The sequence below is a fragment of the Seriola lalandi genome, unplaced genomic scaffold, assembly GCF_002814215.2.
Source record: "Seriola lalandi dorsalis isolate HSWRI2012SDOR001 ecotype SW California unplaced genomic scaffold, Sedor1 jcf7180002054883, whole genome shotgun sequence".
NCBI classification, from domain to species: domain Eukaryota; kingdom Metazoa; phylum Chordata; class Actinopteri; order Carangiformes; family Carangidae; genus Seriola; species Seriola lalandi.
Window position 1 is genome coordinate 1,758,992 of NW_019525658.1, and position 19,094 is coordinate 1,778,085.

General features: G+C 41.1%; 1 protein-coding gene and 1 pseudogene across 2 annotated transcripts; both read right to left on the minus strand.

Moving 5' to 3' along the window:
- Positions 1–272: 272 nt before the first annotated feature.
- LOC111647904 (glucosaminyl (N-acetyl) transferase 4) lies at positions 273–3,494 on the minus strand. The gene is made up of 3 exons (XM_023397597.2): positions 3,198–3,494; positions 3,029–3,087; positions 273–2,790 (listed from the first exon to the last, which is right to left on the minus strand). Exon 3 carries the CDS (start codon positions 2,787–2,789, stop codon positions 1,500–1,502), a length of 1,290 nt encoding a protein of 429 aa, XP_023253365.1. The 5' UTR covers position 2,790; positions 3,029–3,087; positions 3,198–3,494; the 3' UTR covers positions 273–1,499.
- Positions 3,495–3,792: 298 nt separating this feature from the next.
- On the minus strand, positions 3,793–17,499 carry LOC111647938 (uncharacterized; annotated as a pseudogene). Its single transcript, XR_015436612.1, has 13 exons — positions 17,411–17,499; positions 15,412–15,484; positions 14,100–14,377; positions 13,832–13,993; positions 13,553–13,695; positions 10,065–10,239; positions 9,100–9,272; positions 8,817–8,913; positions 8,262–8,412; positions 7,176–7,668; positions 6,566–6,706; positions 4,545–4,677; positions 3,793–4,275 (listed from the first exon to the last, which is right to left on the minus strand). The product of XR_015436612.1 is annotated as an uncharacterized LOC111647938 (transcript).
- Positions 17,500–19,094: the final 1,595 nt, after the last annotated feature.

The following is a 19,094-nucleotide window of genomic DNA, read 5'->3' on the forward strand; positions in this document are numbered from 1 at the left end:
TCACGGGGATGAATTCCTCATATAACTCACTCATTTAATTTTTTATGAAGACTTAAAGTCCTGTATAATTGAGGGTGTGGCCTCTTTGAGTGACAGTTGGCTGAGCGTATGCCCCAACCCGGCATGCACCGAAGTCATGGCTCCACATCCGCCCCTCCTCTTCGCCCATTTTTGGATTAGCCGAGAGTTTGGCGGAATCAGGCACTGCCAAGATGGCGACAGTAAAGCAGCTCACTCCGAGCTTCTAAAACAGCTCTTCAGAAACCTGTGGGTGAAGTCACAGAGGCTACATCCATCTTTATTTACAGTCTATGCTCTGAATATATTCTTTCATTGGCACATCACCCCCAACACTCTGTCAATATGCATGCAGTAATAATGTGCATCACATGACGCCTTACTTGTTTACATCATGAGCGTCTTTGTGCATTTACTGTGAGAACATAAGATAGACTACAGGGACCAGCTAATTCATGCATAAACAACCACTGGTGTCAAATAATGCTTTAAATAAATGGGTGTGTAATTTATTATTAATGAGCCAGAGCTCGTTCAGACATGTGATGGACTACAGCGGATTATTGTGACAGGGTATCACCTGTGACCACCACTACAGGACATGCAACCAATAAGAAGCATCATAGTTTTATTTTGAAATAAATAAATCATCAGAGATCAAAAGCTTTCCCCTGAAACATTTCATTCTAAACTGTTGTCAAATCAAGTGTTTTCTTCAATAAAAAAGAAAAACATTGGTGGAACATTTACTTTACAGAACACATGACAACAACATGGATCTTTGGTATTTCTAATCTCACTGTAAGAGTACTGCTCTCTCACTGTAATTACATGATTATATATCACGTGGCACTTCCTTTAAGAAAAGCACTTCCTGAAATGACCCATTGTATTTTAGTCATAGGCACTTTTTCACCTGCTTGTGTTACTGATGAAATGTGTTGTCACTGGAAGCTACAGCCTGACCTTGACTGGAATGAATGAAGACTCCCTGCTGAGCGAGTTCAGCGTCCCGCTACAGCAGGATGATATGATCCAGCAGAGTTGGAGAGAGGATTGAAATCCCTTCACCACTACATAAACATAATGAATTACAGGTAAAAGTCCAGCAATCAATTTTTTAGAAATAGTTAACAAAAGTAAAATACATCAAGTGAGTTCCAAGAATGGTCTTTTTCACAATGTTAAATTACAGATGCATTCTGGGAGGTTCAGATGATGCCTCTATACAGCATTAAGTATAGAAATCCACATTTTATGACCCATGATCTTTCATGTGTTTGCTTGAGAAATCTTTATCTGCACAGTAATAAAAAGCCATCAGACAAATGTGGCCACGAACAAGTTCAATATTTTTCAGTGAAACCAACAGAAGGAAAATACTCACATGATCCCAAAACTGATGGTGATTGAGTCAAACTTTGTTACTTTTAATTTCTAATCACATAATAAATACTGAAACCACTCTCTCCTCTTCACTATCATGTTTGCACATACTGGCGTTTTTCCATCAGCTTCTCCTCCAAGCACTTGATCAGGATCGGGTCCACTTTGGGATCGAACTTGTTAGCAAACCAGTGGCCATAGTTAAGGAGCCAGCGAAGTTCAGCAGCTCCATAGATGCAAACACTCCGCATGTGTGTACCTGTGCATGCTGGGTAAAGGTTTCCTTCCAAGTAGTTCCACTTCACCAGTCGTGTCTTGCTCTTCAGATCTGTAACATCCGCCGCGGACCTGGGGATGTGTCCTGGAACCCCAGCGACCCTGACAAGCGTGGCCCAGAAGTGTTCATCTGGTGAGTATGTGTCAGCAGACCATATCAGGAAGTCCTTCGCCACCTGGCTGCTGCTGATGTAATTCACAAAATCTCTTGACAGGACAAAATACGCACTTCCGATGAACATCTCGATACCGTGAGGAGGAACATCTTTGGCCACCGTGGTTTTGACGGGAATACGACGGTACTCATAAGGCACGTTCTTCAGCTCGTGCTGGAAACGGAAACGCTGCTTCTTCAGTTCACTGGGTCGACTGGACTCCAGCATGTTACTGCCATTCAGCTGCTTCAGCTCCATCACCAGTTCATAGTTTGACTTGAGAGGAAAGTCCTGGCCGCACAGGTTGATGACGTACTTCCACTTGACCTCCGACCTAAGCAGGTCAGAGAGGCAGTTGAGGTCGGCATTAAGCCTGCTGATGTGGGCGTATTCCACAGACTCCAGTTTTGAGGCAATAAACACATTTGGAGTACAGTGAGCCAGGTTTTTCACAGCCTTTATAAACAGTGGAGAGGCCTTCTGATCATAGTGAATGCAGTAGATGTTATGAGGTGAGTAGATGGCATGAAGAATACGCTCCACCATGGGTGCGTTCTTATGCACCACCAAAGAGTAAGCCAGCGGGAAGTTCCTCTCTGTGTCCGACACTGGGACCTCATTGTAGGCCCTCGTTTTGATAAATGTTTGACAGTCTGAGGTCAGACTCACAGTGCTATCATCATCCACGTCTATAATGACTTTCTGTTTTATCTCCAGAGCTTTGCCGATCTCCACAGGATCCAGCTCATATATTGCAGTGCAGTTGACGTCATACCTGCGGTTGTGGATTCTGGATATGCTGACAGTGATACCATAGGGCTCAATGTAGACGCTGTCCCTCACTGTCACTTTAATGTAGACCAGCTTGAGCAGACAGACCACCAGCAGAGACAGAGCAAACAGGAAGCACCTGTGTCTCAATCTATGTAAGTAGTGAGCACATCTTATTCTCATTCTGGAAACAAAAGGATAAAAATGTGGAGATAATAATAAGTTTAATACACTTTTTAAAGTTATCTTTACAATTTTAAGGTGCATGGAATTCTTGATCTAAGTGCACTAGAAGGTAAACCTTTCTTTTCCTTCAATAATTTACGTCATAAATTCATTTGAACTTCAGGTGTTTTTTCTGTTTAGGAGGCAGGTAAAATAAAATACAGAGTTACACAGGTAGCTGGTTCTGGTCTCATTACCTTGCTCTCTGAAGTTGTCTCTGAGCGGCTCCATGCAAACGTCACAGTTCCACAAGAACCTAAATGTAATGAGAACATTTCTCCAGTAAGTGTAAGGAATAAAAGAAATAACAGGCCTACTAACAATAAACAGCGAAACTGACTCAACAGATCCAGTAAAGTGGGAAACCTTCAGTCTGTGTATGAGCAGCTTCAGGAATCACTCCTCAGGTCTGCCTCTCCATTAATCCCACCTCAGTCTGAAAATATTCCTCTCCAACAGGAAACACATGATGAGGCTCTGAGTACTGGACTACTTCAAATCCGGTACCGGTACCTTTACGAACAGACAGTACGGAGGAAAAGTCGCCACATGAGTAAAGACAAAGCACGACGACGGAGCCGAAGTCAGACTCCCATCTGCTGAGTCCGGAGCTCCATCGCGGACCGACAGAGAGGGGTGGCCGCAGGGAGCAGCACTCCGCCCACTGGCCGGACACATCCACCACATCACCCCCACCCGACACATTCACCACTTACTCACTAATGATATGATTAACCCTCTTCAACAGGGGAAGATCCAGCAGCGATGCTGGATCTATATATATATATATATATATATATATATATACACATATATGTATATATATCTATGTCACACACGCACATATGTATATATGTGTGTGTTTGTATATATATATATACACACACATATACATATATATTTATATATAAATATGACCAAAGGGTCATGATTTCATTATGCAGCTCAAACTTTAACCACACATCTTTACATCTTTATTTTATTTGTTTCAAAGCTGGAAGCAGCTGAAATATGACATTTAACAATCTTACATGTAGACTCAGAACATGGAAACATTGAGAGCAGTGTTTAGAACTACAGTCTACAGTACCTTCACATTGAGTTAATCTGACATAAACAGTTGCAACATGAAACTTAACATGTAAATAAACAAAAGACAAACACATCATGAACTCTAAATTCTCACATTTTTCCACCTTCTGTTTAACACAAGTCGAAACTAAATGGGTCAGAAAACTGAGTGAAACTCACCAAGTTAAACTGTCGATACAAACACAGTTATCAACAAAATGTTAAATTAATTCACTGGCCCAGTCTTCAAACTCTGAACAGTCTTTCTTTATCAGAATTTCCCAGTAGCAGTCCATCAAAGAAGTTGGTAGTAGCTCCTTGTCGTCCACCAGATGGATGATCCTGATTTTCATTAGACGGTTTATTGCTGCCTCTGCACAAGTACAAAAGAAATTCAAATACATTAAAAACCATGCTTTACATATGAATTTGATCTTTAAATAAATGAACAATTCAATTTAATGAGCCTGCTTACAAGCTCAGAGTCCAGGTGGGAGACACATGAGGCAGTGATTAATTATTGACACAGAGAAAGCCATGCTGCCTGCCCACCCTCTTTATTTGTTTGAGTTGCTCTGAAGGAAGTGTCAGAAGCAGGATGTGTGTGGTGGGTTAGGATTAGATAAGTCAGGAACAACAGACCTGTAGTCAGTGTGTTCTGAGGAGAAGCAGCCCTGCAGTGCTGATCATCGTCCTTAGGGTTCGTCTGTGTTGAGTTTCCTTCAGCCTCCATGTTCAATAAGTAATGAGACAGGGGCTGGTCTCTGAACGTCACCTGGGCGAACAGTGAAAGAGTTCATCAGAAACATCTTTAACAACATGGACAGGTCTGTTTATAAAAGATGATTCATCAGTGAGATGGAGGGCCAATCAAACAGCAGCACCATGTAACCTCTAAACAGGCCTCTGTATCATGTACCATGCTAGTCTTCATCTTTTCAATGAGATCGACTTCCAAAAAAAAAACAAAATGGGGTGGGGGTGGGGGTGGTGGGTTACTTACTGCTCTACAGTGAACACTCAATAATTTACAGCCCAGTCTGTATCTGACTCTGTCTCCACAGACCCTGACATGCAGGAAACAGCAGGAAGTTGGAGCTTGTTCCACATCAACAGCAGGAAGGAAGGACAAAAATCTGTGTGCTGAATTTTTTTTTTTAAATCTACTAAATCCTACTGGAGCAACGGAAACTCTACTAACAACCTGGCTCTTCCTGTCAAACCTTAAACTATAAAAGACTTAACGTCACCATATCACTGTAGGACTGTATTTTACTGTGCTGCCTGGTTTGTGAACTGTGAGGTGGCCTGAGAGCTGAGCGGTTAGGTCCGCGAGTCGACTCTCCTCCCCATTTACTGTGTACCCGCCCTGAAAGGTTTGACTTTGTAATCGTGTCAAATGAATAAACTTTAATACAATTATAAACTTTATTAATGATTTAAGTCATTGGTTTATTCAGTGCTTCTGTACTTAATTTTAAAAGTTACTATTCAAATCACGCAAATGCAGAAATGCTTTAGAGGCTAAGTCAGGTATTATAGTCTATATCTCTTGTTGTAAATGATATTCACACCACCTCCAGTGCTTTTTGATGACCCTGCCCTGCCTGTAGCTCTCAGCTCCAGGTCCACTGGTGGACAAGATCTTTAAAATATAGTTTCATGTTTAAAACGTTTCCTGACAGCCGCTCACTGTAGTTCTTAACAAACAAACAGGAGGAAGTAGTTTTATTAGGGACATAAAGGAACGCGTCCCCCAGCGACAGAGTGACTCACTGACGGGTTGTAATAGCTTTTAGAAACAATGGAGCTCAGAGGAGTCACACCTACTGTATCAGGCTTTGATACACACAATAACTACTTTCAAACTTTTAAAGTAAAGTATTTTTTAGATACTACGTGTTGACTCAGTTAAAGGGGTCAGAATCTAAATGTTAGGTGGTGCTACTCTGGAAGAGTTCCCTTTGTGAGAACATTCCATTCATGTTCCACATTGATCTGATGGTGGGAGGGAAAGGTCACAGTATCACCAAACATCTTGGTTCATCCTCTGGGGAAGATGAATATCCATGGTAAAGTGGTAATGCTGGCCTGTAGTTGTTAATACACTCTATCTGAACCTATAACCTATACCCAACAGAGTATTGTGAAGTGGACAAACTGACAGGCTGCTCATTACTGGGCGTAGTGTCCCAACATAGCTCTGAGTTTAAACAGGGCCTCTTGGTGCAGCTAACTAATCCTAATGACATTTGATCCTGGCTGGGGGCCTTTGTTACGTGTCCTTTCTGTTTTCTTGTCACTTCTCTACTAAAGGTGATATGAAGTCAAAATACTTCACGGCACAAAGAAACAAAAAGAGGGAAAGTCTGAGGTGGTGTGGGCACATTGCTTCAGGTCCTGGTGGTGAAACAATGAAACTCAGTCCAGAGTTGGTTTATAATATTCTGAGGCAAGATTTTAAACTAGTGGGAAGCTATCAAAAGTATAAATTTGTTTTCTCACCAGGTTGAATCTTTTTTGGCATATTCTGGATCACAGCAGTGGTCTCATGGGACTAAAGTGTTACTATCTGCCTGAACATTAGCCCTCAGCTACAATGAACAGCCATTAGACTCAGTGTTTCCTGTTTCCCTTAGCCGTTCTTCAGGCTGCCATCTAACCTTGTCCCAGGCGTACGCTGAGCTCACTGGGATGTTGTTACCAAGGATCGACTCCAGCCAGCGCTCTGGAGCCAGGTGCAGCTTCCCTTTACTGTCCTTTATCGAGCCATCACTCAGTACATGAGCACGATGCCAGTGACCCTGTAGAGGCAAGACAATGAGGTTGTTTTCTCCTTCACTGAAGCCTATGTTGCCAGTACAGGAGTACAGTACTGCAGTAAAGGAGTACAGTACTGCAGTAAAGCAGTACAGTAGCAGTAGCACTTGTGCTGTTGCAATGTGGGATGACAGTTTGTGTGTTGTCACTGATTTATTGTCTTTTTCGAACAAAGTGCAAACGAAGGTTTTTGTTGGAGTCAAGGATGTGTTCTCTCACTACAGTATCAGACAGACTGACATTCAACAATCAAATGCTCAACATCTGATGGTACTGTAGAGGAGTCATTGTCATGGAGTTTGAGGAAAAGTGTTGACTGTATCCATGTTAAGCACATACCTCTTATCAAGACATTTGGTTTAATTATTTCCAGGTTCTTGATAAATATTGTGTTTAAAGAGAAGAAGCTGTTACACAGGGATGAAACAGGTCTCATGAAGAGCTTTGCCTGACCTTCAGCAGCAGCTGTAGAGCACTTCCAGGCGGCAGGACTCCCCTCTGTATGAGCTTACAGAGGTGTAAGCTGTTGTCTTCAGCTTGTGTCTGTATCAGTGCATTCTTTCCTTTCATCTGAAAGTTGATGTGTTTCCTGTGTACAGTATTTCCTGGTTGTGAGGTGCTGCAGCTGTCCTTGGCATTGTTTGGAGGTGGCGATCTTAATGGTGTCACCGGTCTACGCCTTTTCTTTCTACGCCTGTCTTTATTACGGCTGTGTTCTTCCCCAGGTTTAGAGGAGGCCGGTCTGGAGAAGTTATGTGGCTGCTGTCTCACTGCTGCACTGCTTCCATGCTTGGAAGGCTGACTGGACAGTTTGGCCTTCACAGATACATACACCTCCACCAAATGCATTTGTTTCTGGAGGATTTCCACTAAGTTCCTCTGACATGAAGCTAGAGACACGAGCTGACTTCTCAACACATGTCGCCGAAGGGAGTCAGACACAGTCCTGCAGTGAGAATCAAACAGCACTGCCGTTATTTAGGTAAGAGGTGAGCACAGTGATAATAGCAATCTTTAGTGGGGCAGTCATGTCTATCAAAACAATATAAAGACAGCACAAAGGACAGCATCACAGCAATAAACCACAATGAAGCACAATAAACCACAATGTGCATGTGCATGTCTGCACAACTACAACAACTTACAGCTGAATCTGTCTGACCACTGGAGCTGTACTCAGATTTGTGGTTGTAATTGAAACTTTATCTTCATCAAAACTAATGTTTCAAAAAATAATTTTCGCATCATAAAGTCTTAAAATCTCATCTGAAGAAAGTTCAAGTGTAATTTCTTTGATCCTGGTGCAGAGACCTGCCTATACTTCTAGTCTGATTAAAAATCAGAGGTGGTGTAGTGGTTCAGATTCCACTTCAGACCTCCTCTAGTCTCATCCTGTAATCTTGAGCACAGCAGTTTGAGTCAGGCAGCAGATCACTGTATACTGCAGAATCTACTTAGGCCTATTAACTTTCACTTCTGCCATGTTCTGAAAATGAAAGCTTCACTTGGGTGAAGGATGAGAGAAGCTCCTGAACTGACCGGTATGTTTGGGAAAGATGATCCTTCTCCAGATGCTGTCTGGTGAGCACCTCAGCCAGTACACTCTGGATCTGTGTTAGAGCATCATGATACCTGCCTGAAAAATGACACCTACAATAAATGATAATCATTCTTTATGGTTGTCCTCGATCTGAAACCAAGCTGACACTATTGTGCTCATCACCTGCTGGAAACATTGGGATCTATTGGCTCATTATGGCGCATCATTCTCTGTATTTCTCTACACTACAGTATAACTAGAATTACTCATGGTTGTCTCTGTCCAACACTCAGACCATTACATGCCTGTTTATCCAGAGTCATATAAAACATTAACCACTTTTGTGAATTTTGTTATAATTGCTGTGTGAAAAGTGGCGTAAAAGTGTTTTGTGAGGTCACACTGACCTTTGACCTTTGACCACCAAAATCAAATAAGTTTGAGAGAATGGAACAACCCAAAAACATTATGCCTTTGGCTCTGCCTATCGCCAGCGCAGAGCCATGAGTATTATTGCTGCTGCCAGTGGAGCAGACTGTTTGAATCTGTTCTACCTGCATCCTGCAGACCAGTCAGAGGCCACGTCAACATGTCTGTCTGGTTCCTCACCACCTCCTCCAAAGCCACTGTTACAGCTTCCGAATGTCTGAGCTGTGAAAAGATCACGAGTGGAAGATGATGAATATCACATCAACACTGTAATGCCAGTGAGACTGCAGGTCTCCTAAGAGGACAGCATTAGATGACCCCTTTGTGGTCTGTGTACATTTAATCCAGCCTCACCTGGCTCTAATGCAGACTTGAGTCTGAAGGTGTTTAAGTGTAAGGAGCTCTCACTTTATCACTGATGGTGTGTTTTTTCCTCAGCTGAATGTCACCGGGCTCTCTGGCTCCGTCTCCGTCACCTGACTCCCTGGATCGTACATCGTCAGTGCGGCTGAGACTGAAGCTGCTCTGGCAGGAGAACTGCATGTGGCCCTGAGCCTCTGAGGATGTGGCGTCTGAAAGTCCTGTATTCAGACCTCAGTAAGAATCAATCACAACTGAAAACATTTAAAGTCTTAAGGTTTTCAAAACTTGAAATAAACAATAGATCCAACACAGTTTATTCTCAAAGTTTGACACAAACTGAATTAATTAATCTCATGCTCAAACTACTTTAACTACTCTTGTGTCTGCTGCCTGCCTACTGTCTCAAACTCATTCCAAGCTGCTCTCATACTATCTGTGAAAACTCCATGTCAGGATGGATCAACTGGACAACATGAAAGGTGTGAAAGTGAGTTCCTTTCTGATTCTGAAGTATTTTACTTCACATCTAAGATATCTGTCTGGGATAGGTCTGGGTCATCTGCACGTGATGCTTGAGGTTTTCAGGATCCAACACTCACCTCCCTTAGGCTTAAAAGGTGGGAATGTATTTCAACCCTAACCCTAACCCTCTTAGTTTAAAAAGTTTCAAAACATCCAGAAACCTCTTACAGTACTCTGCCAACAGTATTTCTCTGCTGTCTATTCATATTCTCAGTATACTCAAAATGCTGAATACACAGCTTCAGTTGGCTGTTTGTATTTGTTGTGTTTTTGGAATCAGCTGCCCTGCTTCAAGAGGATCAAACTACTAATGACTTTTCTCTGACTAAAGGAAACTACCAGTGGAGTATAACCCTGACCTGATGAAGTGTTATTATATTATGTATGATGTTTTCTGAATGTCAAAATAAAAGCTCAGATTACATTTGCTCTGCAGAGAAAACAGACTGATCTCTGAAGTCCAGCGTGGAATGTGGAAGGCAGCTCACCTGGTTGTCTGTACTGTACAGGTGCGTCACCAGGCTGCTTGTGTGTGACAGGAGATGTTTGGAAAGTTAAGAGCAGCTCTTTGATATCCTTCTCCTCTGCCAGGTCCAGTGCACTGAGGCCACCGACAGTCCTGTCCCTGACGTTTGACCCACACTGGAGGAGAAGCTTCACCACCTACTCAACACACATTCAAGACATCTTGTTAGGGGGTGGAGCCCCCACCTACCAGGGGACTTTGATATTGTACAAACTCAGTTAAGCCAATAGATTCACACTGTGTTCACTGGAGAGTCAGTAATGTCCTGTTGCCCATTCAAACTGACCAATGCTGCTGTGTGTGATACCACAAAACTGCAGTCATGTGATGTTTGACTGGAGGGAGTACTGAGCCTCACTCAGGATAACACATGCATCATGAGAATAGCTGTACACTTCTACAGTGCATCAACATTTCATATAAAGCATCCTTTAACATGTTCACATGACATGATCGTCATTAACAGCTGATAATCACTCATGTAAACAGAGCATGGGGAGTAGATCAAGTCTAATAACTCAGGTCCCTGCGCACTGGGGTCAAGGCTCCTGTCCTTTACAGCGGAGGAGGTGAGGGCAGAGCTCAAGAGGCTACACCCTGGAAAAGCAGCCAGCCCTGATGCTGTGTGTCTGAGGCTGATAAAGGACTGTGCAGCCCAGCTGGCTGAGCCTCTCCAGAGGACACACACAGAGCGTACAACAGCAGAGGCTGCTCTGAACACAGGACCAGGTGAAGTGAAGATAACTGAAGATTACTGGAGCTGACACAACAATTAATGAACTTTACTGTAAGTGCCATAAAAAGTAAAAGGCCAATAGGAACTTCATCAAACAACCATCTATGAAAGAGTTATTTTCATCTATTTTGTCCGCTGTCTCCTGGCTACTTTTACACAACAACATTGCGCTGGTTAAGATATTAGCGAATTGTTAGGAAAAGCTAAAATGTAACTGGTTATCTTAGTTTACCATGAACTGAGACAAAGCAGCCCAATGAAGTCAAACCCTGTTCAAAATTCATTCTTTAAAAAAAAGAAAAAAAAAGAAGCAGTAATAGTATGAGCTGGATCAATAAGTATATGGATAAGATAAGGATAAAATCCTAATGATACCCATCCCTGTTTGTGATTATAATTTTTTATGGCTTCATAAACATGTGAAGGATTACATCATTTGGAAGTGGTGTCTGTTCATTGGTAGGGAGAGCGCCAGAGAACTTCAGGGGAGGCGCAGTGTGAGAAAAAGTAAATTAGAAAAAATAACTGTACACATCTGGTTAGCTCAACTCAGCTATGCATGTGGCAAGATGGATCGATATCTAACACCTATAGTGAGAGAGGAGACAAGAGTCTGGGCAGAGCAGAAAGCAGAGGAAGTATGTTTCTTATCAACCACCTATGCGCATTGGTCAAAAAAAAAAGTATTTTGACGTCCCCGTTAAGACATCAAATTTGCATGTCTTAAGACGTCATAAAACACCGTTTTAACATGTAAATTACATGTAAAGACAATATATAAAAATGTGTTAACACGCTCATTTTAAACGTCGTGAAAGGCGTTTAAATTTGGGCGCTACTACTTCTTCAATTTCTGAGGGGAAACCACATAGACCTTATCATTTCAAGGAAAGAAACAATTCCCCATTCAACCTATGAATTAAGGTTAGGAGTATTGACATTATTAATAATAACAATAATAATAATATACAATTATATAAATATGAATAATAATAATGCCATATAAATAATATTGTTATTATAAACATCTGCATTTTTTATAGGCTACTGCTCACTGAGAAAAATGTAACTTCAATATCATAATTGACATATCCATTTAATGTGCTGTTTGTCTAAGTGCCCACTAGAGGGCAGTGTTAGAGCACAAATGGCAACTTGTTGAATTGTGAGCAGACTGGAGGAGGAAAGAGAATTTGGGTTCAATAAGTTTTTGATTTCAATGTAAACTGTTAAAGATCCTTTCTGATTAGTGGCAAGAGTATTTTCCTGTTAAACGAAAACACACATATGGTCTATTGTTCACCTTCTGGATAGGAATGAGAACCTGCAGATGATGTAGAGACAGAGCAGGTGCTGGAGTGGAGAAGCGAGTTGAGCGCGCCTGAACCACTCACATATACAGTACTTTATACAAACGGATACTTGAACTTAAACAGATTTCACTAAAAACCACCACTCCAGCTCCCAGCTGCTCCCCGTGGTTTGCACCCTGCTCCTCAAACAGACTGTCCTGAACTAGCCCAAACCACAGCTCGCTCTGGGCATACAGCTCAACATATATGAAACATAGCCCCTCTGTCAAAAAAAGGGGTGGGTATGTTGACACCAACCAATAGCATGGAAGTATTGATGGTCCAAACATCTTAAGATTCTCGAAACTTTCTGTCATCTTTAGATGTAATTGACGTGTAAAGACGGCATTATCTCTCCTCTTGAGTTGCACAATTATGACGTCTTAATGTGGATGTCAAAATAGAGGTTTTGGACCAATCCGCGTGCCATAGCAGGGCCCTGTCTACACCTGGTGCAAAGCAGCAGTTTCAGACCGACACAGTTGTCTTTTTCCCGTCCAGCCCCCACTTTGTTTAAACAGCAAACCCACTTGCGCTGTGGTCTGAAAGACGCATTATCAAGAGAACAATATGCGCCTACATAGGCCACATAAGCGTTATGTGACATCCATGATGCACATGGCTCTGCAGACTGTGCAGAGAAGTGTTCTTTCTTACTACCTGGTAAATCAAGAATTATTCACACTTCTCATATAGGCCTAATATAAAATATGTCTAACATGATTTGTGCCATTACTTCTTTGTAGAGTTGTGCGCATTGCACTGATTCACTCAGCCCTTCCTTGCCCCTCAGCCACATAATGACACAAAATCAGTTTTTTGCAGAGAGCATATATGGAAATGGAAGATGGACGTAGCCTCCTCCTCTGTCGCAGGTACTGGAGAATGATTCCTCCAGGACTGAAGAGGGCAGTATATTAGGTGGAGGGATAAAAGGAGGCAAACACAATAACAGCAATACACGGGATGTGTGTATGTGTGTGTGTGTGTGTGTGTGTGTGTGTGTGTGACGCAACAGGTCAGATGATGTAAAGAGTTTAAGAGTAAGAAAACCTGAATTTAAAACCATTTGTAGTAACACAAGTGACTAAAGATCCAGCCATGAAACATGACTGAGAAGATGACAGTTCAGTCCAGACTTGGCTGGAGGATAACCAAGGAAAAGGGACAGTTACATGCATAATAATCTGACCTACTCTATAGGAAAAGTGATAACTGAATTGGGGCTGTATAGATAAAACTGTAGCATAGCAATAAGTGCTGTAGTAACTCTTCCTCCGTCTTAATAAACCCCATTCACATGTTGTAGAGGAACAGATGCTGAAGGTGTGAATGAAAGAAGTCTGAGAGTTTCTCCATCACCTGATAGTGTCTAGAGGAAACAGCATCATGTAGGGGGGTGACACCGTCAAAGTTCCTGGCATTAACATTAGCTCCAGCCTTCAGCAGCTCCTCTACCACTGCCTTATCACCTACAGCTGAAGCCTCATGCAGAGCTGTCCAGCCTGACAATTCAAGTCAACATTTACTGTCAACAGTGGCTTCATGTTTGACAGGTAATAATGCTTTCATGAGTGAAAGATGTCAGACTTCAGAAGTGATCAAATGGAAATAAAAAAAAGTGTCTCAGCTGTGACAAACCTGCATAATCCTCCATGTTGACGCTGATCCCAGCCTGAATGAGCGCTCTGACTTGTTCCAGGTCTTTCCTCTTGGTTGCTTTGTGCAGCGCAGTCTCGCCTTTTGCATTTCTCTTGTGAAGATGTTTCTTGTTGGGGATTTTCACACATTTTGAGACATTTGCTTTGAAAATGAATGAAATCAAAGTTTATGAGATATAGTAAATAATTAAGAAGAGTACGTTCAGTAACAGTGGTCCTACACACATACTTAATGTTTCTTTAGTTACCTGACTGAGATGTAGACTCAGCATGGCCTGAAGCAGACTGGACACAGCTGGACGTCCCTCCCTGAGGTGGTTTCACTGATTTTATCTCCATCTCCACTTTCTGCTCTTTGTTTTCAACCTGTGAACCTGAATCCTTTCTCTCTGTGTCCTCTGTTGTCCCTCTGCTTTCACACACATTAAGGTCACGCAACAGGCTCAATGAGTCATCATCTGAAGATGATATATCTCCATTTCTCTCATGCTTCTGGTTACAGCTGTCAGTCATCTCCATAATGTCTCTGGAAGAAGAATGAAGAGCTGACATACTGACATAATGACAAGTGAAGTGAAGTTTCTTCCCTCACAGATCTGAACCTAACAAGTCCTCAAACAACAAAACATGTCAGTTACCAACAAAACTGATCTGACATCTGAGCTGAGAGGTCAACATTGTTTGTCAGTGCCTTCCAAAGCTGTTACACATCACCAGCATACAAAGGATTCATGTGATTACTTACTTGGTTAAGAATAGTAAAAGAGCGTGGTCATGGTTAAATGTTGTCTTTTGGTAAATGAACAGCAATTTCCTGTGTTATTGTCCCCCTCACCTCTTTCCTGTGTTCATGAGTTAGGGGTGACTCAAACAACCACAAAGGGTCAGGACTTCCATTTGTTTAGTTCTTGTATCCAGAAGAAGTGACAGAACTCTCATATCCTGTCATATTGTCACAGGGGTGAAGAAACAGAGACTGCATCCCTCTACATTTACACTGTTTGTGTTTAGCTACTGGACAACCAGCAGAGGGAGGTGAAGAGTCATCACTGAGACTATTCCAGACTGAGGTTGGCAAAGAGAAACACAAGTGTCACCAAAAACTAAATCACGTCATAAAAACTTGATTATTTAACTTATCATAACTTGTTGTCAGTGTCTCCATTTTCATCATGTTAAATAAATTAGACTAAACAGATGTTGGCTGGTCAACAATAGCTTCATTCAGGTCCAATGACTCACCCTGACAGAGCAGGTCAGTGTACTCACTCCTCTCTACTGGAGAATGGATTTTTCTTTAAAGTTGCTCTAATAGACCTTTTTTGTGGCTGGCAGTGTCAACGCTGTGGCATTATTTACTGCTGTTACAGTCGCCATCATTTTATCAATCATCAGACTTGTGATTCATTCAGTGGACCAATGATACATTGATACAGACAGAACCAAATAGTCAACCTCTAATCCTGACTAAAATGACCGCACTGGGGAAAGACTGGATCTGAGCCGTGTGCACTACCACCAGTGTATCTGTGTCAGCAGCAGCAGAAACATCAGACCTACCTGGTGGTCAGCAACACACAAAAACACCTGGTGACAAGGATGCACGCCACTTCTTCTTCTACCACCTCCACACCTGTAAAACAGACAGATGTTTTTATCATATACAATGCAGATGTTTTATCTTATACGGTGCAGATGTTTTATATACAGTTACAGCTACAGACAGATATCAACGTTAAAGTGCTGAGAATATGATCCCTGAACGTTATTCAAGTTAAAACTTGAATTTGATTTCTGGTTGGTGTGTGTTTAAAACAACACACTTACTTCTTGAAGTAGTGTTTGTGTGTGCGCCACAATAGGATGTTCTAATAAAAGTTGATACAATAATAATAATAGTAATAATAATAACAGATAGTAATGATAGCAATGATATATAATAATAGTAATGTGGTAATAGCAGCAATGTACATGTGCATGTGCTATATATACAGACAGCATAATAATAGTAATAATAATAACAATATATGATCATGATAATAATAATAATAATAATATGATCATATGTGATAATGATAATCAGGATGGTAGAAATCTTAATCATGTAGTAAGGATGGGGGAGAGTTTACACCAGAGGGGCAGGCAAAGGGGCCCGGGCGGCCCAGCACAGGTACCACCCCCCCTTCCCCCCTTATCTTTCCTCCAATGGAGGGTTTTCAAGTTTGTCAAAATGATTTTTATCTAGGGTAAAGTTTTTGTTTTTTTCTAATTTTTCCCTCTTGTAATGACATCTTAAGAACAGCAAAGATCTAAACTGCTTTTTACTTGATAGTGTTAAATTTCTGGTCAGAATTTTTGGTTCGAAGTTCACAGAAACTGAGAAGCACTGGTTCCAAAATCTGTGAACAACAGTCACTTCAGTCAGGAAGGTGTACATGTATGTACCATGTGTGCCTCTATGCTGCCTGATGTGAGGTTCAGGTTCTGTCCAGTCCACAGACTCAACTGGACTATCACCAAGGTATCCTCAGTTTGGTCACTGTCACTGTTGTCTACCTCTACATGACAATCAAACTAGCATGACTTTTTTTATTAACGCAAGCAAAATGTCCTGTGTCAGAAGACTGGACTATTTTCCATCACTAGATGGCAGCACAAAATAAAACGTGAGTTTGCTAATAAAACTGATACTGAATGAACACACAAGAAATAAAATGAAAACAGGGCACACACACATTTTCTGGGGAGAAATTCCAACAATAAGAAAACCAGTGTTATTTTACTAGGTATAGTTACAAAATACTATATTTTACTCTGTGTCACCAGCCCTGATAAAAGGTTTCCTTCATTCCAAGGAGAAAACATTTCCATTCATGTTGATTAAAGTAAATCATTTCAATGACAAATAACATATGACTGCCAGGATGTTACCTTCTCAGGTGCAGAACACCTGTGGGGAGACTACACTTCTTCATAAACAGTGTGTGTTGACATATTTCACTAGCTCAGAACCAGGACTACCAGAACAGGGTTCTGAACTGTCTCTGCTAGGTTCAATGGGTCTGATTCAGGTCTTACACTAACCCTCATTTCGTAAATATTATATAGTTTCAACTGTGACTCCCATACATTCAGTCTCAAACAGGTCGTTTTTTTTAACATTCATACTGCGCTGAGTGGAGGAACCTACAACTAACAATGATTTTGATCATTGTTAATGATTGATTGATCAACCTGTTGATTATTGTTGTTTTCTTGATTAACAATTTGATCATTAAAACACCAGAAAACAGTCCACACTCAAAGACATTCACTTACTGCCGCCATGTTGTTCTGGTATAAATTCACTGTGACCAATAATATATGTAAACAGTTAAACAGTCACAGTCTATGAACCTGACGACGTTAGCTAGCGGCTAACAACAGTTAGCATTAAAATTTTCCAACTGTTCCAACTGAGCTCTATGTGACCAAACCTTTGAAGCTACGGTGGCTAATAGTGTGTGGTTGGTTAGCGATTAGTGTTAGCTAAGTTACTCTAGGAGAGTGAATAGTTTACCTTCAGCTGGATAAATGTAAGTAACAAATGTTGAAGAAAAGAGAGTTTAACATCACTGTCTCTATCACGTCTGAAGGTGCCCCTCTTCTCCAGCCACAGCAGCAGGTGTAACCCGGTGTGACGTAGCAGAACTGTAGCGCCAAAGTACAGCCCTGTTGTGTGATCAAATGATTTCTGAGGCGTTAATGTGCCGGAAGCTTGTTTACCCGGCCTAACCTGATCCCACAGTATCTGACTTATAGTTAACTCCTTTAACTAAAATTTAAAATAGGTGTTACAGCTCAGATTGGCTATAATAGCAGTAAGTATAGATTTTATTTACTGACTGAAGACCCTCACACTAACAAAGTGACACTTTACCCTTTAAATGATTTCACGTGATCAACATTCAGTTTAAATTTAATACTGATTGTGGTTTAATTGGTTTCACCATAGCAGCTTGGTCTGTGACTACTACTAATCGAGTACAAGGGGAATCCATCTGAAACCAAATACTTAGAAACAGGCTTTTGTCTTTATTGATATAAAGTAAATATATATGTATATTCATAATAAATATAATAATATATATTATATTAATAATAATATATAAACAATGTACAAGACAAACAAACTGTACCATTGACGTATGTTTTCCAGCTATTGCTTGTTGTTATTACAATATATATATTTTTTTTTTTTTTTATATATATATTTTTTTTTTTTTTTTTTTTTTGTGTATACATGGTACAGTTTGTATGTATTGTATATTGTTTATTTTGTAATGTAATTCTTGATAAACTGAATGAATACAGGTCTTCATGTGGTCTATGTTGTGGTGGACTACAGCTGTAATCTGTGAAGTGCTCAGATTTTGGAAAGGACAGGGACACCACATCTCTCAAGTGCAGTCTCTGTTGGTGGGTCCGTTAGTTACTAAACAGTTGGTTCAGCCTTGAACTAACCCTTAAATCAAATCTCAGATTTGTTCAGCCTCATTACACTGTGAACAAACAAAAAGCCATGAAACTGTGACCACTGACCCAGAAACGATAGGAGCGCTCTTAAAACCGATGTGTGTAGAGCCTGAACATTAAAATCTTTTTTATAGTCATGAAAATGATCTTGTATTTCTAATCAGGTCTTAAAGAGGGAGACCAGTCCCCCACACAGAGACCATGTCCTCCATGCAGAAAGTCCTCCGTATTGAGACCAGTTCTCCGCAGAGACTATCCGGAGGACCACAGGCACGTCGCAGGGACGTGCTCAGATAAATCAAACTACAGAACACTGTACTGATTTCTGACAAAGTTAAATGACACATTATCCTTTGGCTGTGTCATGATAAGTGATCTGAAGTCTATTTTCTAATTATAGCTGTGTAGAGTTATTAGACTGAGAAGCACCTGAACATTCCTGAAGGAGAACCCTCCTCAGTTCTGGATCAATGTGTTTTAGGCACAACACAACATTTTAGTTATTTGCTCTGCAGTGAGATCTTTAAACGTGGAAGACTCACTCAGTCACAGTTGATCAAATAAAGTGTTGACAGCAGTGTTTGATTCCTCAGTTTTACCTGTGACGAGTGTAAGAGTGGATCCTGCTGATTACACCTCTCAAGAAATGTTTTAGCTGTTAGGTCAAAATGAAATTATGTCTGAAATACAAACAGGTGCATTTTCAATATTTGTATCCTGTGTTTTTA